The sequence below is a fragment of the Nicotiana sylvestris genome, chromosome 11 (genome assembly GCF_000393655.2).
Source record: "Nicotiana sylvestris chromosome 11, ASM39365v2, whole genome shotgun sequence".
In the NCBI taxonomy this organism is placed as follows: Eukaryota; Viridiplantae; Streptophyta; class Magnoliopsida; order Solanales; family Solanaceae; genus Nicotiana; species Nicotiana sylvestris.
In genome coordinates this window covers 14,186,799-14,210,837 of record NC_091067.1, presented here as the reverse complement: position 1 = coordinate 14,210,837, position 24,039 = coordinate 14,186,799, and the positions used below count along the sequence as shown (strand labels likewise).

The 24,039-nt window shown below is 35.5% G+C and overlaps 3 protein-coding genes across 12 annotated transcripts; 1 reads left to right on the top strand and 2 right to left on the bottom strand.

Moving 5' to 3' along the window:
- Positions 1–7,076: 7,076 nt before the first annotated feature.
- Positions 7,077–13,530, top strand: LOC104231965 (uncharacterized). The gene is made up of 6 exons (XM_009785053.2): positions 7,077–7,392; positions 8,076–9,023; positions 9,106–9,279; positions 11,942–12,084; positions 12,748–12,858; positions 12,965–13,530. Exons 1-6 carry the CDS (start codon positions 7,279–7,281, stop codon positions 13,044–13,046), a joined length of 1,572 nt encoding a protein of 523 aa, XP_009783355.1. The 5' UTR covers positions 7,077–7,278; the 3' UTR covers positions 13,047–13,530.
- Positions 13,531–14,197: 667 nt separating this feature from the next.
- LOC104231964 (uncharacterized) lies at positions 14,198–17,249 on the bottom strand. The gene is made up of 5 exons (XM_009785052.2): positions 16,779–17,249; positions 15,269–16,078; positions 15,082–15,161; positions 14,916–14,987; positions 14,198–14,805 (listed from the first exon to the last, which is right to left on the bottom strand). The coding sequence occupies exons 1-5, from the start codon at positions 17,109–17,111 to the stop codon at positions 14,484–14,486; spliced, it is 1,617 nt and encodes a 538-aa protein (XP_009783354.1). The 5' UTR covers positions 17,112–17,249; the 3' UTR covers positions 14,198–14,483.
- A 965-nt stretch (positions 17,250–18,214) lies between these two features.
- On the bottom strand, positions 18,215–23,415 carry LOC104236375 (RING-H2 finger protein ATL81-like). Of its 10 annotated transcripts, XR_011403665.1 has the most exons (6): positions 23,132–23,398; positions 22,937–23,037; positions 22,613–22,687; positions 19,754–20,068; positions 18,930–18,950; positions 18,215–18,710 (listed from the first exon to the last, which is right to left on the bottom strand). XR_011403665.1 is itself a non-coding variant. In XM_070162691.1 (4 exons), the coding sequence occupies exons 1-4, from the start codon at positions 23,222–23,224 to the stop codon at positions 20,035–20,037; spliced, it is 303 nt and encodes a 100-aa protein (XP_070018792.1). In that variant the 5' UTR covers positions 23,225–23,398; the 3' UTR covers positions 19,553–20,034. The 10 variants fall into 10 exon arrangements, 3 of the variants coding, with proteins under 3 accessions (XP_070018792.1, XP_070018791.1, XP_009788592.1); XR_011403671.1 differs by lacking the exon at positions 22,613–22,687 and adding an exon at positions 21,668–21,758 and having other exon boundaries at positions 18,215–18,950; positions 23,132–23,415; XR_011403666.1 differs by lacking the exon at positions 18,930–18,950.
- Between the last annotated feature and the right edge of the window lie 624 nt (positions 23,416–24,039).

Below are 24,039 nucleotides of genomic sequence, written 5' to 3'. Positions count from 1 at the left end.
TTTGATGTTTTATACTGTGCTTGAATCTCTTTTACAAAAATCATCGATATCAAGTTATTTTCACCTTCTTCTAAAGTTAGGGCTTTTTGGAACTTCTTCCAAACTTTGTTAGACCGATTCTTTATGTTTAAAACTTCTATCTTTTACATATTTCGATTGATTCTATGATTTTACTCCTTTTTCAGCTCGCCTATGTTGAAAACCCTAATTTTTTAGTTCTGGGTTTCTGAGTTTTGTTTTGATAATGTGTTCAGTTAATCTGTATGTTTCTATAATTCTGTGATTTTTGCCCTATGTTTGCTTAGGGTTCCTAACTATGGTTATCTCTGCCTATTGTGTGATTTTGCCCTATTTTGTTTGCCAATATTTCTGATTCTTTACTTCTCCTACCTGTGTCATGCTTAGCCTACTAATTCAGACCATGTTCTACATGAATCCCTATTTTATATATGATTATTGTCCTACTCGACCTCTTAGGGTTCTGGTTTTGCTTACCATGTGTTTGTTCTTATAAAGTGGTGCTAAATAAGTACTATCTTCTATTTTTGAATCCTTGAATCTTTGTGATTGATCCTTCACTGATTCCGCATGATATCTCTACTGATTTTTTACCTTGTAGAATATTTTCTGACCTTATTCTATGGTCAATGATGCTATTAATTGATTTCTTAAGTCTTTCCTTGATTGAAATATGCTGAACCTAGCCTCTATTACATGTTGTGTACTTGTACTATGCAGAAAATATTTCCTTATTTGTCATGTTCGGCCTTATACGATTTCTTCCTTATTTGTCATATGTCTATTACTGTTTGAAGTTAACTCCTCAATTAAAGGGAGTACTTGCCTTGATTTCCTGACTGACTGATTCTGAGTTCCATAATTACTGACGGAATTTGATTTTTACCTTATTTTGCTACATGCTTTCAAACTATATATACACACTCTCTTATCAGCACAAACACACGAACACTCTTGGTTCAAAACTCTCTCTCACACTTAAAATTTTCTGCTATCTTTTGTGCTACTTGCTACTACTCTAAGTTAGCCAGCTGCAAGCCAAGGCTAACCATTGTGTTCTCCTGCTCTTTCACTTTGCTTACTGACCTATTTACTGGTATGTTCTAGTTTCAATTCAAAGTTCCAACAACAATATGATTCTTTTATTGTTTCAGTTCATCCTGTTTCTAGTTTGCTTCTATTTATGGTTTTATTATGAAACTTGTAGTTGATGTTTACATTATTATGTACTCCCCTTCCTTAAGATCAGTATATTACCCCTCTGTGTTGGTTCTGAACATGTCTGCACCAATTATCTCTATGTGTTTACCACCATGTGTTCCATGTATCCCCAAATCCCTATCACCCATTTATATGAATTTGTTCTTTGTGTCTGATTCTGTGACTATGTCTAGTCAGCTATTTCTGATAATGTCTATACCAATTCCTAGATCTTTGCTTGATTATGTGTTCACAATCAAGTGTTCTATGTATCCCCAAATTCTTTGACCCCTGTTTTGACTACTGAACTTGCCTTGGTGCTGTGACTCCTGGCTATGTATGAATCTGTCTTAAAAGTGTTGTGTTTGGACTTTTGTTCATTACTCCAATCTCTTTTCAAACTGCCTCTGTGGTTTTACTAAATCATTTTCAAACAAACTTCCTTTTTAATACAATTTTTCATTAAAACCTTTCAACTTGTGTCAAGCACTTTCACTCTACTCCTAAGTCAATAAGTTCTTCCCCCTCCAGTATGTGTACTGCCTTGGGATCCTCTTGAGAACCCTCTAAACTCTGGCATACTGAGGCTGGCCCTTCCACGCTGTACTTATTCAATTTTGGTTACCAAGTCTAGGTATAAGCACTGCCCGGGATCCTTGAGATCCTTAGGGAACTTTGATGCATCTAGACTATGATTTTGTCTATGGGATGAGGCATTTGAGGCTATTGGATGCTTTTGGAAATCTGGGCCTAATTGAAGGCTCCCTATAGACTAGCTTCTTATTTTCTTATTTTACTTATGTAATTCATTCATATGGTCTGTAATAACTTGTAAACAAATATTGAGGTAACTAGTGAAAGGGATGGGTAGCTACATGTCTATGGGGTAATACGGGTAGAAATCATGCTCGTAGGACTTTACATTTAATCTGATTGCTTTAGAAATCATGCTTATAGGGCTTTACATTTTGTCATCTCACCATGCTAGAAACCATGCCTATAGGTTTCAAATAATTCCGTAATAAAATCATGTCTGCAATGTCTTAAAATCAGCTTAACAAATAGATGTCATGCCTATAGGATGTAATTTAACCTAGTTTTTGTTATAACAAGTGTTTATGTATGTTTTCATGCCTGCAAGTCTTTAAAATCAGTATCAAACTTAGATATCATGCCTTTAGGGAACAATATCAAATCCTGCCAATGGGTCTCGCCTAAGTTTGGTTTAAATAACTCAATCCGGTTAACGTTTAGTTCACTTCTGAATTGGTTTAATTAAGTAGTTTATATTCCCTAAAACAAGTTCTTTTAAAAAACCCGCCTCAATCTATCATTAGACAGCATGCCCATAGGATTTTTAAAAGTCTATTTTAAAATCTGCCCTATCTTACTATACAATGCAGTCATCAGTATTTCGCGTATAGGCAAGCCTGTAGGGCATTCTCAAAACTGTATTTCTGAAACAGTTTCTATGACTTAATGTTTTATTGATCCTAACAGGCTTTAAGAAACCAATAGGCAACTACTAGGGTCATTACTCTTGAGTTTATAAAAATAAATTGCTTGTCTTCTGCATATTCACCTAGATATCCTGCCTTAGGATGATGTTTAATAAAAGCCCTTAATTGTATTTGAGTCGTGTTGTTTATTTGCCTTGTTTGAGGAGGAAACTTTAAGCCTCTAACTGCTCCATTTTATCTTATGTGCTAAAAGTCTTAATTGTTTTGCCTCTCGCCATAGAATTTTCACCTTTAAAAGCTTAGGGGTCTATCCAGAACCACCTATAGGTAGGGGTCCTAAATCCCTCCGGGACAATTAAGAAGGGACGGGTAACAGCACGCAATAGAGATCGCTGACCAAACACTCGCTTTGCATGACCACTAAGGGGATGAGATGGGTAGATATGGGATATGATGACTACGCGCTAATTTTACGTGTAGCCCCTCATCGAGGAGTGTTTATCGGACATTGTGTGGGGTGATCCTATAGGCTGACCAACCTAGGACTCCTCCTTTACCAAAATTCCTTTTCCTATTTGAAACGTTTGTTTTACAATTTGTTCAAAATCTTTATCTTATTACTTGAGTTATCCAATTTGCCTTACTTGCAACCTATTTGATTCAACTGTTTATTTGTACTGGACTAATTTGTGAATATAAGTTCGGCCGGGACCCACAGTTGTGGACCAAGAGGGGTGCCTAACACCTTCCCCTCGAGGTTATTTCGAGCCCTTACCCTAATCTCTGGTAATGCAAACTAATTACATGAGTTAATTACTCTAGGTGCCCTAACGCACCTTAACTAGTTAGGTGACGACTCTTCAAATACCCAATTCCCAAAAAAGGAAATGAGTTATCACACCCCATGAACGTCGGAACCCAGACTTCTCTCCGCGGAGGAAAAAAAGGGGGCGCGACAATTAGTACTAATCCGTACTAGGCGGTTAGACAACTGTCCCAATAAGATTCTTTACTGTAAATAGAAATGTACCTTCTTTAGGGTTCCCTTCCAATATAAAGGGGACCCAATCATTTGTAAAGATCATTTACTCATTGGCAAAGAATATACTCTCTTACTTTTTCGCTCATTGTTCATCAGAATTGTCCTTTAACTTCATTATTATTGCTTTATTGTTCTTGGTCCTTCTCGAGGTCACTTTGGCTCGAGGTCGATACTGCCTAGTAACACTGGTTTGATTCACGCATTTCTTTCATTTATACGTTATACTTCTTGGTTATTAATTAGTATTGAACTAAATCACATAACTTTAAAATCACAAATCAAATTTAATTTTTACTCGTATTTTCGAGGTAAACAAAGTCAATATTCTCTTTTTTTATATATTATAATATAATACTATTATATTATATTTCTAATTTAGTAGTATTTCTATTTCTCATTCGACTCCACCTTCAAAACCCGAAGTCTTGAGTGCACCATCAATATTTAACTTAAACCATCATTTTGGTGAATTTTTCCATTTAACTATTATTTTCTGATTGTCCTAGTATCAAGTAACTTGAACTCTAAGGCATGATTTATGATATTCTTGGTGGAAATTGCAAGGCATTTACTGTTATGATTATTGAAATTTATATTATTCAAGATATTCCATATTACATATGAAAATAAACCAGACCAACCAAGATAATTATGAAGGAAGGGAATTTAAGCAAGTTTATATTAATCTAACAAGTGCAAGGTGTTGTCTGAAGGGGTTGAGTGTCAGCCAATTGAATCCCAAAATTGCTTAGCAACTGTACATTCCCAAAAGATATGCGCAGTAACAGCATAGAACTCTATCACGGTACCATTTCCAAAGGAATTTTTTTAATTTGTATCCAATTAAAATCTCTTGTGTTAGTATCATGACCGTGGGGAGGTCAAAAGATCTTCTGCCTAAGTTCCATCTCTCCATGTGTCTAATGTCCTTGATTAAGTAGTACATATTCATGTGTGGAACGTTGAAAATCTTATTAGACAGTTGTTGAATACATTATCAGTGTTATTGCTTTCTGCACTACTATGCTCCCTCATTCCTTCTCCTTTCCCCATATTTTTGTAAATAGTTGAAGATATTATATTCTAGAGGTACGCCGAAGAAGTATTGGAGAAACGTGATTAGGCAAGACATAGCGATGTTTCAGCTTGCTGAGGACATGATCCTAAATAAGAAGGTGTGGAGTTTAAGAATTAAGGTAGAGGGTTAGGTAGCAGAGCGTTGTCTTTGCACGATGCAGTAGCTTTAGTGCATTACTCAGTGTTAGCCGTGCGTTTTATTATTCTTTAGATTTCAGTTATTACTTGTTGTTTCTTTCACTTGGGTTTCTACTTGCACCACTTAGTATTAGTCTTATATTTTCGATTAGTTTGCTTGTTCTCATGAGCTAAGGTTCTACCGAAAATAACTTATCTTCCTTCCTATAGGTAGGGTAAGGTCTGCATACACACTACCCTCCCCAGACCTCACTTGTGGGATTACACTAGATTTTTGTTGTTGTTGTTGTGATTAAAGATCCTTATTATATTGTCCATGCTTTATTTGGCAGGTCTAGGCACGCGGGGGGGAGGGGGGAGGTTGTTGAGTCCTACATTAGTCTCCTTGTATGGACTAAGACAATCCCCACCTCATAACCTAGCTTTTAGAGTTAAGTTAGACCCAACGTCCACTTCTTTATCATGGTATTAGAGTCAAACTTATTCCATTTCTTGGTTTACCTAATGTTGAGATCTCATATTATATTGTCCATGCTCTGGTTTCCTATATGGATCCATGCCTCATGAGCTAGCTTTTGAAATTGAGTTAGATTTAACATTCATTTCCTTAGTAATCCTTATACAATTCACTTATGACATTAATTAGGTTACCTTTAATTATCCTTAGTAGCGATTATTCTTTGTTTATAATAGTAATATTTAGGTATTCAATTATCCGTTTATGTGACGTTACTCAAGAGGTTGACATGGAAGTGAGGTTGGATTCACAAGTCATCCCTAAGAAGGTAGGTTCGAGTATCTTGGGTTAGTAGTTTAAGGCAATGGAGAAATTGGCAATAATATCACACATCGTATTGGAGTAGATTTGATGAAATGGAGGCTAACACCGATATATTGTGAAATAAGAAAGTGCCACCAAGGCTTAGAGGTAATTTCTACAAAGTGATGGTTAGACTAACTATATTGTATGGGATGGAGTGTTGGCCAGTCAAGAACTCTCATGACCAAAAGATAAAAATAAAAGAAATGAGGATGATAAGATGGATGTGTGGGCATACTAGAAGAGACATGGTCAAGAATGAAGATATTCAGGATAAGGTAGGTGTGACCTCCGTCGTGAACAAGATGTGAGAAGTGAGGTTGAGATAGTTCGAGCATGTGAAGAGGAGATGTCTGGATGTCCTAGTTGAGGAGGTGTGGGAGATTGATGATGGTGGGTTTGAGGAGAGAAAGAGGTTGGCCGAAAAAGTGTTGGGAGGAGGTGATTAGGCAGGATATGGTATAACTTTAGCTAACCGAGGACATGATCCTTGATAGGCAGGTGTCGAAAGCGAGGATTAGATAGAAGGCTAGAAGTAGTTAAGCGTCTTTTCTTTCATTCCAGCAGTAGTAGCGCTATTCTAATATTTTTATATTCTTAGAATTCTATTACTATTTGATATTGCTTGTGTTTTGGTTGTTCTACAACCTTGCTGTTATTATGCTTTCATAACTTTTACACAACTATATATCTTCTCTATAATATTGTGATTTTACATGTTTGCTTAGAGCCGAAGGTATATCGGAAACAACCTCTCTACCTGTATAAGGTAGGGCTAAGGTTGTAATTGTATACTCACTATCCTTCCCAGACCCTACTCGATGATGAAAATGATTAGGGCTCAAGGAGCAATCGTCCTATCAGTCTTACTCAAGGAGCAAAGGCACAAGTAACACTAGCTCCAAGTTGCTCATGCGGTTTTGATCAGATCATATTATGTAAATTCTATGTATTAGTGACCTATTGTTCCACGAGGTCGATATAACAGTTTAAGTTATTCCATAACAAAAAGAGAGGAATGCTTGGTAGTCTTATTTCAAAGTAATTGTAATTTACAAAAAGATCAACACAATAATAATTTGATGAATTTGAACTCAAACTAGTCAACATCTTACTTGTCCTAGCATAGTATTTCTAAATTCTGGAAGCTATACAAAACAAGTCAAATAAGACAAGACTAATAATAGGTAACATACCACAAGAATTCTTGTACAAAAAAACATACCACAAGAATTAATTACAACCATCACATTCAATATTAGGTCTTAACCACAAATCAATTTGAAAGCAACATGTCATCACCTTGTCATACAAACAAAACATTGTTCCCTCTAGAAAAAACCACATCACAGAACATAACAAAGAGGAAAAAAAATATTAATAAAAATGGATTCTTGATTTTCAAGAACTTGAATGGGAGAGTGACTTTCCATCTTCTCTCTTTCTCTCCCTATATCTATCTGCTTATATCTATTTCTATTTTTCTCTCTCTTGAGGAAGAAGAAAAGGGGTGGTTGGGTCTAATGGGTTCAAGCAGTAGCCGTTTGGGGTCACACCCAAGTCGCCCAAATCGCACCAAATGCACATTTTCATCCATTTTCATATGTGGGGCTTCATCCTCTCGCTCAGCAATTGAGGTATGCAGTTTCAAGATTTGTTTTTTTATTGCTGCAAATAGAAGAAAAAAAGGCACCCCTTTTGATTATTTATTAAATGCAATTTCAAGATTTGATTTTTATTGCCTTTTGATATTTCTGAAGCATCATGTTTATGTGATTATTATGAATTTCTTGATAGACCCCAGAATTTGATTTTGTTTTTAGTTGCCTTATAATGCTTGATTTCATATTATGTGATTTAATTGATTTATAGGGCTTGTTTTGTTGCATTTCTATTCAGTTCCTCAAAGGTACATCATAGTCATATGTTTTGGTCCCTTTGAGAAAATCCCATAGAATTGGATGACATGCAGAAAAGGAAAATTGTTTAAAGAAATTGATAGATGTTTTGGATAATGAAATATTATTTTGAGAATTGGCATCCGAGGGTGTGGTTTAGCAGTCAATGAAGTGGGTGAAACCCTTGGAGACCATGTTCAAATTTCAGCTTCTAGTATTTGGCCTCATACTCTTTTGTCCATTGAAAGATGAATGTATTTATCACACAATGAACTGATATCTGGGGTTCTTGTATTTCTCATTTTGTTTAAAGCTGCACGACCGTTTGGGCCATGTGCTTAGATATCTTAAACGAGAAGTTTGACGTAGAGTTAGGTACTTTAGGTGTTTAAATTCAATTCATATTTTTTGTTAATCTGTAGATGGAAGATGATCCAGCTGAATTGCTGGTGGATGCTGCAGAACACGCTGACAAAGGAAAGCTCCAAAACTCTGGGAAGGACCCGTCGGCTGATTTTATTCCCTCCCGAGCTGAACGTGGAGCTTCATCTGCGAGCAATTTGGTAAATAGTGAAAAATCTACATCTGGAGATGCTAATGTTCAGGGAGGTAACCGAAGAGAAAACTCAACCAAAGACATGGAATTAGTCACTCGATATCGACCTGGAAGTACAGGTTGTGAAACTGCTAGTACATCTCGAGACGACAGACCATTTCCCTATCCACTTTCTTTAAACAAAAGGACAGAAAATGATGTTGTAAATAATGTTGATACTACAGCGAATGGAGATGTCTCTCAAATATTTGCCGGGTCCTCTCGTTCTAGCAGTCCATTGTATCACGGAAACGGAGAATCTTCATCAAGTGAAGATTTTGTTGTAAATCATACAAATGAAATCCTTATCTTCAATAATTCCGATTCTGGTTCTGTATCTGTTCTTTCGGATTCTTCACTTACGCCACATTTGGCAGGAGATGATTTGCGTCAGGATACACCATCTTCAGGTCTCGAGTTTCTGGTGTCAGAAAGGGAAGAGAGTTTAAGAGATGGAAGTATACTTCACGTTGATATGGCGAATGTCTCTCCCAATGTTTTCTCTAATAGTCCTGCTGAAATAACTAGTCGCGAAGCAAGACGGAATAGTAGAAGACTTTTTTGGGATTCTTTTTCAAGGAGAAGTCCTAGGAGGCGTGCTGATCCTCGGAGTTTTCGTTTTCCAAATGATTATTCAGACAATGTAGCATCTCATGACAGGTTACTGCTGGACTTTAGCGATAATTCCCTTCATGAGGGGGCTGGAGGTAATTTTCCATCAAATGGAAGTCGGACTAGTGGGAGTAATGAACGGCGACGGCATTCCAGATCTGAGGTGACGTGATGTACTTTATTTTTTGCTGCAGTGGAAAGTCTGATTGCTGCTCCACTAAGTTACGGCTGTTATCTCTTTGCAGATGTGGGAAAGACTTCCTGGTGGTCTTATTGCTGGTGATCATCGAAGTGCCACTTGTCCAACTGGGATTCACGCAGATGGCCCATGTTCATGTGAGACAATTTTGATGAGTCGAGAAACTGGCAGTCGTGCAAGTATATCACGAATAGTTATGCTTGCTGAGGCTTTGTTTGAGGTAATTTTTCATATTGCAACTTTTTGGTCTCTTTATGGCCTCTCCAGTATTGTTTAATATGTGGAGCAGTTTTCCCTATTAAATGCTCAGCAGTCCATTGTTTCCCCTCGTTATCAATAAAAGTTCATTTTACTTTTTAAGGAAAAGGCTGTTTCGGTTAAGATTGTCACCTACTTAGTAGGAATATACTTTCTACTACGTTTAAGGGTCATCACGCATTAGGACTGGTGCAAACAATTAGTACTACTGTTCTTTTCAGTTCGCCACGTTATACACTTCCATTTCATGTAATGCAATTAGACTAGGAGGGTGTTTGGGTGGGCTTAAAAGCTGATCAAGCTAGCTTTTAAGCCCTTTTTAGCTTGTTTTTGTGTTTGGCAAGTTAAAAAATGCGTAAAAGTACTTGGCTTTTAAGTCAAAACAAGCTAAAGCCATAAGTTGGGGGGTGCCCGATTTCCATGTTTGGCCAAGTAATTTACTTTCCTATCCCTTATCTTTTATATAATTCCAAAATTAACCCTTCTTCCTTGTTCGTCGTCTTTCCTGTGTCATTTGTCCATCTCGTCTCTGTCTTCCTTCTATGTCTATCTTTCTGTTTCTTCTTTTATGTGGCTTATTCTTTCTTTCTTCTCTAGGATAATTTTTAAATTTGGTTATAGCATAACCAGGTACCTGTACGGAGTAATTATTAATGAGATTTGTCGGCATCGCTTCAGGGCTCCTTTCTTACAATCACCCAATAATATTATGCTCAAGAAAATTAGTGTGAAGAAACCTGCTGTAATTTCTATCGATTTGTGCCCTAGCATAGAGTTGGAATATATCTTTATTTTAATATGAGCTAAATGTCACATGGAATATATTTTGATGCAGTATGCAATTTTCATCCGAGAGGTTGTGAGTTCTGATGGTAAGCAACCCCCACTTCCAACCGAGAAGTTGTGAGTTCGAGTCTCCCCAAGAACAAGGTGGGAAGTTCTTGGAGGGAAGGATGCCGGGGGTCTATTTGGAAACAGTCTCTCTACCCAAGGGTAGGGGTAAGGTCTGCGTACACACTACCCTCTCCAGACCCCACTAAGTGGGATTATACTGGGTTGTTGTTGTTGTTGTTGTATGCAATTTTCATCAAAGAAACTCAAGTATTTAGTACTCTAATTCTTCATTTCAGTGGCTTCTACTGCATTTCGCTGGCTTCTATTCATTTAAAATGGAAGGAATATAAAGTTTAATCCCAGAAAATTGATTTGATAAAGATATGTAAGCAAAACAAATTTAAAATTTATCTAATCCATTTATATTGAAAATGGATTGAGATATAAATTAATTTATATTTGAATTAATTTAGAATTAAAAGTCTTTGTGGTAATCAGCTCATTTATAGAGTTAACAGTTTTAAGGATATTTCAGTTCTTTTAACCAAAAATATATTGATAAACACTTTTTACCAAACACTTCAACAACTTTTTTTCAGTTTCTGCACTTCTATTCAAACACGTAACTGCTTATTTGTAAAATCAACTCCAACACTTAAAAAATGCTTTTAAGCACTTGGTTCATTAAAAGCTACTTAAATTCAGCCAATCCAAACGGGCTCTAGGTACGAAGCTTAATAAGGTAATTTGACTCGTTGATTGAATTGGTAGAAGAGAACAAAAGACTAATGATCGAAAAGCTATGTGATGCGAAAACAACACGTTTTGTATAAATTTAATTGTTTAAATGAATTTGAGTTGTTGAAGAAATAAGAATTATATCTAATAATATAAGTATAAAACAATACCATGTGTAGGTTGAATTAAATTGGCATGTCTCACAATGGAAAGTGGGTCTTATAAATAGGGAGGGAGAGAATTTTTATATTGGAAGGACCGAAAGAAGTACATGTAGAAATGGGTCATTGGTAGTGAATCTTTGTAAATGAAGGTGAATCCAACTTAAAGAACTAAGCCAATATTGAGTATTTAAAAGGTTCTCATGAATGGTAAAATCTCATGAAAGGCCATAATAAGAACAACAAACCGAGTGGATTCCCACAAGTGGGGGCTGGGGAGAGTGTGATGTACGCAGCCTTACCCTACCTGGGAGGCAGAGAGGTTATTTCCGATAGACCCTTAGCTAAAGAAAAGATGAAAGAAGCAGTGGCAACACACAATAATAACACAAGATATATAGAAAACCGAAGCCAAGATAACAATTATGAAAGACCACAATGAATGATAAATTTTTTTGGTAAATGCTAGTATTGTAAGAAGCCCAACAGCCAGCTATTTCTAACTATGTTGCTCAGACTTCAAATATGCTGCTGCACCAGTGTTGTTCCTTCAAAATGCACCACTTTTAGAGGATCCAACACAAACCCGACAACATTCTTGAAGAGTCTGAGCAACATATTTGAACAGAGATAAGGGGAATGAGGTTGGAAGAGAGGAAGCTGTTGTAATGTTAGATAAATATCTACATAGGTCTGCTTAATCTGTTGCTATACGTAATACCCAATGCTTGGTATGTAGACCTGTTAAATACCCTTAATTTGCATGATTTAGAGATACATTATATTACATTTAAGTTTTCTCTTTCTTTGACAGATTCATCATGTTCTAGCAGTGGTTTTCCATTCATTAGTGGAAGCCATCAACTTTTTGACATTAATGGCAAATTGCAGGTACTGGATGAAATACATCGGCAACCGATGTCAGTGTCCTTATCTGTGTTATCACTTCCAGCTCCAGAGTCAGTTGTGGACTCGTTCCCGGTGAAGAGTTACTCAAAATCAGAGGAAGTAGATACCGGCAACAATGTCCCACAGTAAGTTTCTCTATCTTTATGTTTCACATTTTTGCTGCCTTGTTCTTGTAAAAGGAGAATTTATGTTGCTTTGTACAGAAAATTTTTGGTATTGTTGGACTACTTTTCTATTTTTTTATATTCCGTTCTCTGTACCTGTAAAAACTACCTGTATTGTGTCCCCCCCCCCCCCCCAAAAAAAAATAAAAAAAAATAACCCCAATCTCATTTAACCATTTGGCATTGTAGAGATGAAGAGATGAATGTTTGGATTAGTTACCGCATTGAGTTTGGTAGAAAGTGTTTACAAATAGGAGTCTGCTTTGAGAAAAAACAGAGATATTGTTTGAGAAGATGTCACCTGAATTATCAAGAGGTTCTTTTAAAAAAAAAAAAGTTTAAGGAAAGAGGTTAATCTTTTTGGCACGAACATCCATTAAGAAAAAGCATTTCTTGAGACGAACTAAGTAAAGCAGGTGAATGAAAATGGGTTGGAAGGAGTAGCATTATATGAAGACGAGTTAAAACCAGTTACTATGTGCAATAAGGCGTTATGATTTGAAGCAAATTTTTTTCTGACAACTGATATGATGCAGTTATGTGGTAGTAATTTTATATGCCAGACTATCATGGTTTTTGATGGTTCTAATTTTGTAATTTATGATCATGCTATACAATTTGTAGGTGTCACATATGCTTAGCCGAGTATGAGGACGGAGATAAAATACGAGTTCTACCTTGTCACCATGAGTTCCATGTATCATGCGTGGATAAATGGCTCAAAGAGATACACGGGTAACATGAAACTGCACCTAACCGTTGATTTATGTTTCTATACATTAGTTCTATTCTCTCACCGCTTTACTAACATGGTGTTTTTCCATATGTTGCCTCTTCACAGTGTATGTCCACTTTGCAGAGGAGATGTCCGAAATGGGTTTGTTGAAGGTTCAGTTTCTAACTCAGCAGCACCTTCTCTTTGAGGTATCTCTAGTGTAATAGAGAGGGAAAGGGAGGGGAAGAGGGAAAAGGAACACATGCTAAAACCTGGCTCCATAATTTGTTATTTGGTAAATATAGCAAAGGAAAGACTGTTGTATCTCCAATGGAAGGATCGGATCATGGGTAGCTTCAGTTCCCCAAGTTTTCATCGTTCGCCTTATTCTCAACACAAGGTGAGAGAATAAGGGCCTCTTCCTTTTCTTCTTTCTGACTTTGCCCCATGCAATTTTGTGGAGAGCTTGTACAGATGTATATGGCAGATTTCACTCTGCATGCACCCTTGTTAAGAAGGCACATTTTAATGTTTATCGAACAGATAATATTACAATGCACGTGCCACTGTACTTGGTGGAGGCTTAGGAAATAGGTGAATATATGTATTCTCATTAATGTATACAGATATGTCTCTAATAGGGGAAGTTCCATATCTATATATGATATTATAGTAGAGACTTTCATAGCCAAGATCTGGCTTGTCTTGTCTGCAATTTGAATCCTTGCTTGTTTTGTTTGATCATTTTGAGATGGGAAGTCAAATATTGATGCAGAAGTCTGTAAAGTAATGTCAGCAGACAATTTTCTGCATCCCCCCCACCCCCCACCCCGCGCGCACCTCGCCCCGCCCTCGCCGGATGCTATATCGAGAGGGGCGACCCTGGCACCCGTGAAGTTTGGCAAAAGTTTCATGTATTATGTCTTTAGAAATAGTGATAAGTTTGGCAAAAGTTTCATGTATTATGTCTTTAGAAATAGTGATATATTAGTAGCGGACACCCTATATACAAAGCAGATTTTCGTTGAATCCAAAAGTGCACCTCCGATCTTCAAATCCTGGGTTCGCCTCTACCTCTCCCCTCCAACCCCAAACAAAAAAAGGGAAAAAGAAGAAGATAAGATTAGTTATGATCTTGATTCTTTAATTTTTTTGAAGTAGAATGTAGATGAGTCGCCGCACCCAAGGATGTCCAATAAAACGGGGTTAAGATAATGTGAGATAGCGTACAAATTGGTAGGTGGTTTCTTCAGTCTGCCTAAGCCTTGGGTGGAGTGTACTTGTGGCTAACATAGTACGAGACATGATTGAAAAGTTGTAGCTAAAGAAAGTTTTCTCAAATAGTATGAAGTATAGACAAGGAGGACAAAGATGTTATAATTTATGTTTTGGCACCATTCAATATGGTTGTCAATCACATTTACTATGTATGGCAACATGCCCAACATAAATAAATAGGAAAAAACCATCCAAAGATGATTTACATTAATGTTAATCACATATTTAAGGTTTGACTAAAGGAATAAATTAATAAACATATCTCTGGTAGAGCACACCATTTGGAGGCTACAGCTATAAGTAGAATCCATTACAAAGAAAGCTGATTAGTTCTCAGCTTTCTTTCATTGTCCAAATGACTTTACTTTTAAACATCAAAGAAAGGATTATATTTGAGGCCCTTATCAATGCTACTATTAACATAAACTTGACCACTCTTCAAAGGAGGAGTGAGTTTGGCTTGTTTAGAAGGGAATGTATGATGATCTTGTTGAGGTGCAAATAGATTTGGATGGCAATTTTCATCATCATCACTTTCATCAAATGTTGTCCATCTTTTTGAGTTGTTCTTCTTCTCCCTTGTAATAATACCACCACCTCCTCTTAAGTTTCCCATTTCCCCAACATGGTTCTTGAATTCCTTCCTTACAACATCCAAAACAACGTCTCCATATCGATCACACCATGTTCTGAAATCGTCAAAGAAATAAGTACAGAATAATTAGTGTGAAGTAATGTCTGATTTCGCGTAGAATTAGAACTCTACATGTTACACACAAAGTTGTACAAGTGTGCTTACTTAGGGAAGAATTTTTTCAAGTCAGCCTTGTCAACTGGAAGCCTAGTTGAAATGGCTTCAATCTGATCATCTCTGTTGTGTGATACCAATTAGTAAAAATCCAACTCTATTCAACAAGTCTAAAAACACTAGAAAGAGTAACATAAAGAAACAGATATTTGCTTACGTTAACGCAACACTTGAATTTTTGGCGCCAAGTTCTGTTTGAATTCTTGATAGCTCTTTCTTGATACTGTCTCCTAAAACCTGCAAATATGCAACAAAAACATGCAGCAGATTAGATCTCAAACAGGTTCATAGATAAGTACTTTGAGTCTACTTTTCTTCAATAAATGAATGTGTATGAGTGAGACCTTATCGACAAAGAAATCCGAGGGTGCACCATTAGGATGCAGCTTCCTTTTAATTTGCTTAGTATCAGGACCTTCTCCAACAGGTTCTGCAACAAGCTGACCTAAGTAAGTTCCACCATCCGATTTCTCATCAAGCGACAATGGAGCTGTTTCATCTTCACAGTCATTTTTCTTCCACTTCTTGAATCCATCAAATCCCCATTGTTTTTTCCCTGATTTCGTCTTTCCTTCAGATTCAGGCTCAGCACGTTGATGATCGTCGCTCTGCCCTTCGTTTTGTTCTCTTAAAAACAGACCTTTAAAAGGTTTCTTTCTTGATTTGTCACCTCCACTTTGCTTTTTTACCTTCATTGGCTCACTAGGTAAGCTCTCTACCATAAGAATAGACTTTGTTTCACTATCTTTTTCCTTCAAATGAGTATTCCAAAAGGGATTTTCTGTTGAAACTCCTAATTCATTTCTTTCATATTTAGAATCTTGCTTACAATTTTCACTAAGTATGCCCCTTTCTTCTTTGATCTTTCCATTTTTATTCGACGCTGCAAAGCCAAAAACTGAAGCAGCCCCTCCTTTGATTTGCTTGATAGCTGAGTTTTGCTTTTGCTTCGAACTCGAAATCTCTTTGCCAAGATAGGATTTTTCATCCTTTAAATCTATAACAGACCATTCATCATCTGTGCCTTCTTTCTTTGATCCAACAACTACATGTTTTGCCTCAATCTCAGCTCCTTGAACTGCTAGCCTTTGCAATAATGGTCTCTTTGATGTATGATACTCTTCCTCTGATATACATTTTGCATACAATAACTCCTTCATGAAGAAACACCATAAAAATTTAAGCTTTACAAGAAAAAACCAAAATTTATAAATATGTAAATTTAAAAAAAAAAACAACTCCCAAAAGCTGAAATTTCAGCTTCATTTGAAAATGAACTTAACAATAACCATAAAAATGATTACAGCTTTACAGGAAAAACAAAAAAATTACATTAAAGAAAGAAAAAAACCTGACTCTCAAAAGCTAAAATTTCAGTTCAATTTTGAAAACGTACTTGAAATTACAAGTAAATATAGCTATCTATGGTTCACATTAAATCATGATAAAAAATCAACAATCAATTCACCAAATGACACAAATTGCAAGAATTGAGACTAGATAAAAAGAAAAGTCCAATTTTTTTTTATTAAAAGCTTACAACAAAAATAAAAAGAAAAATACCAACTCCCGAAAGCTCAAATTTCAGTTTAATTTGGAAAACGTACTTGACTAAATTCCTTCAAAAAGAACAGCTATTAAAAAAATTTGAGCTTAACAAGAAAAGCCAAAAATATATAATTATAAAAACAACCAAAAGAAAAAGGAGAACAACCCAACTCCCAAAAGCTGAAATTTCAGTTGAACTTGGAAAATGAACTTAAAAATACAAAATAATTGAGTTATCTATTTTTCCTCCCCATCAAATGACACAAATTGAAAAAATTGAGAGAAAGTGAAAAAGGGAAAAATTACCTGCAAGAAGATCAACTTATCCCTTAAGATAGAAGAATGTTCATGATCAGCAGGAGACGCGATAAGGGTATCGAGCAGATGTGATCTGAAAGCAGAAACTTCAGATTCAGCCAAGATTCCTTCTTTACAAAGACCCATCAAGTTAAGAATTTGGTGAAAAGATTCTTGCTGCCATTTAAGGTTGTCGGATTGCTGCTTCGACAACCTTTGCTCAGCAGCTGCAATCGCAGGTAATCGCCTTTTCTTGAAAGGAAATGGAAGAATGGTTTTACAAAGAGAAGTGATTGAATCATGAAGTGAGCTGTAGTATGTTGGTGTGTATGAATAAACCATTCTTGAATTCAAAAAAGAAGTCTTTTTTTTGTATTGTGAGGATTTGATTTGAGAATTTAAGGTATGAAATTGGTCCTATTTGTATTTTGAATGTGAAAATTTTCTTGTATGTTTTGATGGTGAAAGGTTTTGTTGTAATGAACAGAGGTTCCAAACGGTCAGTGGAAAAACTAGCCGTTGAAGTTTTAAAACGTTGGGCTAGTATGAAAACGACGTCGTGTCATTTTCTAAAGTTTCAACTGTTTCTGACTTTATTGGATGCGTTTTGGCCCCTGTTTGGACAAGTTATAGGCCCAATCATGGCAAGCCCAGATACACTTTTGGGAAAATGACATTGTATAGCCGCTCTCACAATAATAACCGAAAAAATGTATATTTTTTGTATATATATATATATATATATATATATATATATACATTTTGTATGTTATATATAAATTTTATACACTTTCGGCTATCAAATGTAAATAGTTTCTGACATGGGCTAAAAGTGAAAAAAGCCCTACACTTTTGGAAAATTACGGCTGGTTTATGCAAAGATAAAATTTTCATAAAGCACTACCTTTTAGTAGTAATTAACCATCTATAGATACCATTTGCTATATTACGGATTATAGATACATTTTCTGTGGTTATAAGATGTATTTGATGTATTTAAGCTATTTTATTCATAAATACAGTAGCAAAAATAGGCGTGAATCAGGGAAGTCCCGCTAATCAGTTATTGTATTCGAGTGTATTCGACTGTATTCATAGAGTGAAACGTGGGATTACGGTTGGACAGATTATTGTATTCGACTGTATTTACGGCGTGAAATAGGGGATTACACTGTTTTTAAAACGGAAAGTGAATCAATTAACATAATAGACTCCTAATATAACTCAACAAACTCAATTATAACACACAAATTTTGTATTTTCAGTTATAAAAAAGATTCTCAACCGAAAAATACACAAAAAACATAGCAATCTTCAGAGAAATTATATAATACATCTGAATACATAAATTATATTAATTAAAAAAAACATATGAATACATTCATGGCATATAGAGAGACAGTGAATACAATGAAATACATAGAATACAACGGGATACATTGAAATACAATGAAAAAAAAGACAGTAAATTCAATGAGATACATGGAATACAACGAAATACATTGAATTACAATGGAAAAAAAGACAATGAATACAATGAAATACATGAAAATACAACATGATACGTTGAAAATACATTGAAATATATTAACAGAAAAACAAGTTGGTCAGCTCCAAAATCCGTCGTCTTTGTTCAAGAACAGACCCTAATTTCCGACGAATCTGCTGTCGAGCAAAAACCCTGAATCTCACTATTCCCACGCATCCTGTACATTGCTTTTGACACACCAATACCATCGTAGCTTTTGTACCACTCCTCGCAACTCCCAGGTACGAAGCCATGGTCAAACTCACCAATCCAAGTTCAGATTTTCATCTGTATTTATCCAAGAATACCCAGGTACGAAGCCATGATCAAAATCTTGGATCAAACTCTCTTTATCTATATTTATCCAAGAATAACCAATCCAAGTTCAGATTTTCTTACTTTCCAGTAGCTACCTGCATACCCATTTTAGAGAACCAAAAAAAAAAAATCCAAGATTTTCACATTAGGGCAACGAACCAGAAATTGGCTTTTTCAGCCACGTCGAGTCGAACCAGAAAAGAAATCTCTGCTATAACCACTAGGGCAACGAACAGAGGCAACAATCATAGTTTTGTGGGAGAAGAGAGTAAAGTGTATGCAAAAAGAGAGAGAACGTGGTTTGTGAAATTTACCGTGATTATGTGAGAGAAAATCTGAAAAAGAAGAGAGAAAAATATTAATTAGCGTATATGGCGCCTTAAGTGTAGGATATAACTATAATTAGATATTTTGCTATAAAAGATAAAAGGTAGCTATATAATATATTTTTTTTAAATGGTATTTATTTAAAATAAATAAGGTACTAAGCTTTTCTATAGGGTATAAAATTTCCTTATGCAAATGTCTCTTTTTATGTCAGTGTTTAGATTTTGTCCATATTTTAAAAGTCGGTACAAATATAACCCTTGAAAAATTCTCCCTTCTGGAAAACATTAAACATATGTCTAATTTGTTCATATTTCAGTTTACTTATAAAACATTAGACTATGGTGTAAGTTTGCAATAACTAAAAAAAATTTAGACTGATCTAATGTTTTCTCATTTTATAAGGTCCATTAGTTGCAAGAGAAATAAAAAGGAGGCCATTCGCTAAATAACTGACACAAAAAGAGACAAACGATGAAATTTTCTCGAAAAATACATATGATTACGGTAATGTAATTTCCCCCCTTCATTTTGTCATACGATTGGGTTATTAACAATAGTTGCACCATACCAACAATGCAAATTACCCTCTAGTAAAGGAGAATATGTATTTGTAGTATAATAAGAATATTAATCATTTTCATTAAGACCCAAGTATAGGCAAGACAGAAGGCTCATTTATAGCAACTGCTGGAAAAATAAGCTTATAGTTAACCTACCATTACTAAAAGTGATTGAGAAAAGAATTTAAAATCAGCTAATAGTGTCAACTCCTTCTATCCATATCATAGAAGAGGAGCCTAGACGTTACCGGTAAAATTGCTGCCATGTGATCAGGAAGTCACGGGTTCAAGCCGTGAAAACAACCTCTTACAGAAATGCAGGGTAAGGTTGCGGACAATAGACCCTTGTGATCCGGCCATTCCCCGAACTCCGGACATAGCGGGAGCTTAGTACACCGGGCTGCCTTCTAAGCAATGAACAAACTTGGTCGTTTAAACTTTCAGCAGATACAACTACAAGAATTGCACAGCAAAAGCCAAGAAAAAGGCAAGATCACTGCTTGGTGCAAGAAGATTCACACTCCCCTTTTCAGTGTAGATTTCTGCATCTTCCTAGTGGAAACCTGCAGAAATCAAGATAGATGCTAGAGAAAGAATGATGAAATGCAATATTACCAAAACAACAGCAAACATTACTATATATAACACAAGGATTCAAATGACATAATTTCTAAATCTAGTATAATATGTTAATGAACCACTGAATCTCACTTCTCGACAAATCAACCGTTGACTTATTTAAAACACAAATGGTTGGACTACTTGATCCAATGATACAATCAATCCTCTTATTTAAAACTTCATCTGTACAAACTCATATCTTCATAAGGTAGCGGTAAGGTCTACATACACACTACCCTCCCAGACCCCACTTGTGGGTTACACGGAGTTTGTTGTTGTTGTTATTATTAACTGTACAAACTCTACCCAACCAATTTTTCAAGTGGCAATCTCCATTCTGCAACAAGGGCAATAGGCATGATTCTCTAACCATGGAACCAAACAACATGAATGGAACTTGTGGTCACATTGTAAATGCATTAGGTTATCTCCAATCTTGAATTGGTCCAAGCAAATGGTGCATTCAACCTTTTCTGAATCCTTCCATTGTTTTACTACCCTGCTAAATGTCTTTATTCCGTTTTGCTTCAATCTAAACATCTCTGAATTCTTCTGCAAAGTATTTGATTCTAGTTGCCCGTTTTCGACATCATTAACTTTTTCTTCTTTACTTCTCCTGTTTTCAGTAACCACAATGAAAGTATAAACTCACCGACATCACATTAACATAGAATGCTTTAACTCCGCACCGAATATGGGGATTTAATATTGAGATGCATGCCTTAAGAAAAAACAATCACATGGTTGTTGGTATGGGAAAAACTTACTCACACCATGCGTTTGTACTAAATCAACCAATACATGACATGTACTTTTCACATAGTCCAATTTATCAAATAACCATGATAAAGAAATGTAGTTCGGGGTAAAACAATGAGTGTGAGTAGGTATTTTCCATTATTGCTATCCAATATGCGACGAAATCCTTTATCAACGAAATTTTATAAATGCTTGAGTATCTGTAATTTCATTTTATAACAAAGCTAAAAGGAGTGAAACTTCGGTCAAGAATGTTCCTATAATTAGCATGACATGCAAGTTTTACTTCAATTTTTAGCCAAAATTATCCTTTACGTTTAAAGATAGGTCAAGATGGTCCTCCATTTATAATTCTGAGCATCCTTACCCTTTCAGTAAGAAACATTTGAGCGGATTTAACTAACAGACTACGCAAAGAAACAGCAGCTCACATTTGAAAACCACATGAGAGGCAAAAAGAACACCCAACTCTGTACTTCACCCCATCCCATACAACTGATGAAATCCAACAAACAAATACGTAACAGTGAACTGATGATAAATCTTCTCCGCCGCCCACCACCCCAGGTTCCTAGACGGCCCAGAGGTAAGTAGTAAAATAAAATTTATGACCTCATGACTAGGAGAAACAAATTACCAGAATGCAGAATGCAGATTTTGTACGTGGGAAGATGATCAAACAGAATCTTTATATATATTTCTTAAGCACAACATATTAAGTCAGTTAACAAAAGAGAAGTTCCTTTTAAGGGCAGTAGTCAGATGTGGAAAAAAGATCAAACCTCCACCAAAATCCTCATTTTTCACATTATCCCACCTTCCGTCATTGGATAACTTCCCAAGGCAAGCTCAAAACAAGATGCTTATCAAATCCTACAAGTTAGAATTCACTCGCATCAAGAGGCCAACTTACCCTCAGAAACGCATTTTAGGACTTTATATAAAGAAGATCAAACCAGTGATTTCCAACAGAGGATCACAACTGCACATAAGTTTTTAATACCCTTGCCATGTTACCAGAAAGTTGACGAGTAGGAGCGAAGAAATTCTAACATCATTTAAGTACATACAATCTCTATTCATTACAGAGGTAAAATAGCCCGAGCAAACTGACAACCTGAGTTACGTATAGATGCCTGTTATTGAAAATAACTATATCTATGAAAATTTAGAATAGACGAAACTTGCTATCGCCCTCTCATGGGCAAGTCACTTGCGGTTTGTCCATTAGTTTTAGCATCTCTTTAGTTCATTCAATTACTCGAACTAAATCCGCTCAAGCTTTGGAAAGTTAAAGGTTAAAAGGGGCACAAGGTTGTATATGGATGACGCCTTTTTACCTACCCAAACATAAGGGATAATTTTAGCTAAAAGCTTAGTTTTACTTTATCTTGAAGAAGTGAGAATGTTCTTTCTTTATATTAGAGTACGGAAAAATCTCTAGACTACAAGCAAAATATGGTCTCCTAATTAGACTTTGGAGTCTTGTAAGTTAACATTGAGTACAGAGCGTACCCTTTTTAGTGGACCATATGTGACGCATATATGGATTAGTCCAGCCAGTTGGTTCCGGATACCAAATGATTAACCAAAAATATGAAAATATAGTATGCAAAAATCTCAAGAAGGCAAGCAAAATAAGCTCTCCTAATTAGATTTTGGAGTCTTATGAGTTAACATTGACTAGAGGCCTATGACCTTCCCTAAACAACAACAACAAACCTTACCCATCATCCTCAGTGTAATCCCACAAGTGGAGTCTAGCGATGGTAGTGTGTACGCAGACCTTAACCCGATCTTCCCTAAAAATTACCCAAATAGAATTTCACGATTTTCTTGAGTTATAGAACGAAACACACAAAAAGAAAAGATTTTTAAAAAAAAAAAAAAAAAAAAGAGCAGATACACATCCTCTTCTTAATACAGTAACATGATTAGCATAGCAATTAACTCTTGTGCAACATGTGAAATGAAAACTTTTACCTAAATTTATGTAGTAAACTAAAAGTAAGCAAACTGAGAAAAATTATTCACAGATCAGCTGAAATTACCTTCTTAGCTTGTGATCCAATCTTTGCTTGGCTTCTCTAGCTTTTTCACCTAGCTCCTCATTCTTGTATCCATGGCTTCCTACACTAATTCTTTGTTCTTTCTGCTCATTCAAATGCAAAAAGTAAGAAATATATGAATTTATTCTTTTAACTAAATTCACATCAAAAAATTTCACAAGATTTGAGTACACATACCTGGGAAGAAGCAGAAGAGGAAAGTGAATCGAATGATCGGAGCTGAAAACCCCTTTTTGTAATACACAGAATTCCAACAAATAAACCTGACATTTAATATGGTTCTGATCTTAATTGGAGAAATTGAGAAAAAAATATATGTCAATTTACAACTTTATAAGAACACGGTCTCTTGAATTTCTGTAGAAGGTTTGTCCTTTGGGAAGATATAAGACGCAGCGTACACACCCAATTTACTTAAGTTAACATAAACAACAAATTAAAGTTTATTAAGAGTCCTATTTTTAAATAATAAAATTTGTAAAGATGGAGTATATCTAATAAGCCACCGTGATAAAATTTAGGATTGCCGTCATATTTTTATCTTTTATTTCCCTCCGTTTTTCTTCTAACATTGGTTTTATTCTTCATAGTTGATTTAACAATAAGCTCAAATTTACTTTTTCAATGATGTAATTGCAAAATTAATGTACAATATTATGCCAAAAACCGAAATAAGATATATTGTGGGAGACAAGTTTTGCAAATGAGCATGTGTTACTTTTTGCTTAGGAGTAAGCAAAACTAAATTACAAATATAATTTTAATAAATGTGGAGTTATCTTTATGTTTTTTTTTTCATTAAATACATCAAAGTACCAGGAAAGAAATATAGTCGGCCTCCTTTTTTTTTCCTTATCAATAAATCCTAATAAGTCACATTTTTGTTTTGTCATATAATTTATTGAACAATTTTTTGACAAAAAAATGTCTAGCTAAAAAACTTGAGTTTTTCCTGGTTGGTTTCTTGTGTTTTCGGTAAATTGCCGCTGGTTCAAGTTTATGTTAACATTGTTAGAATATACTATAAGTCATGCGTATTGTTATAGTATTCTTTATGAATAATTATTTATTTACTTGTTTAAATT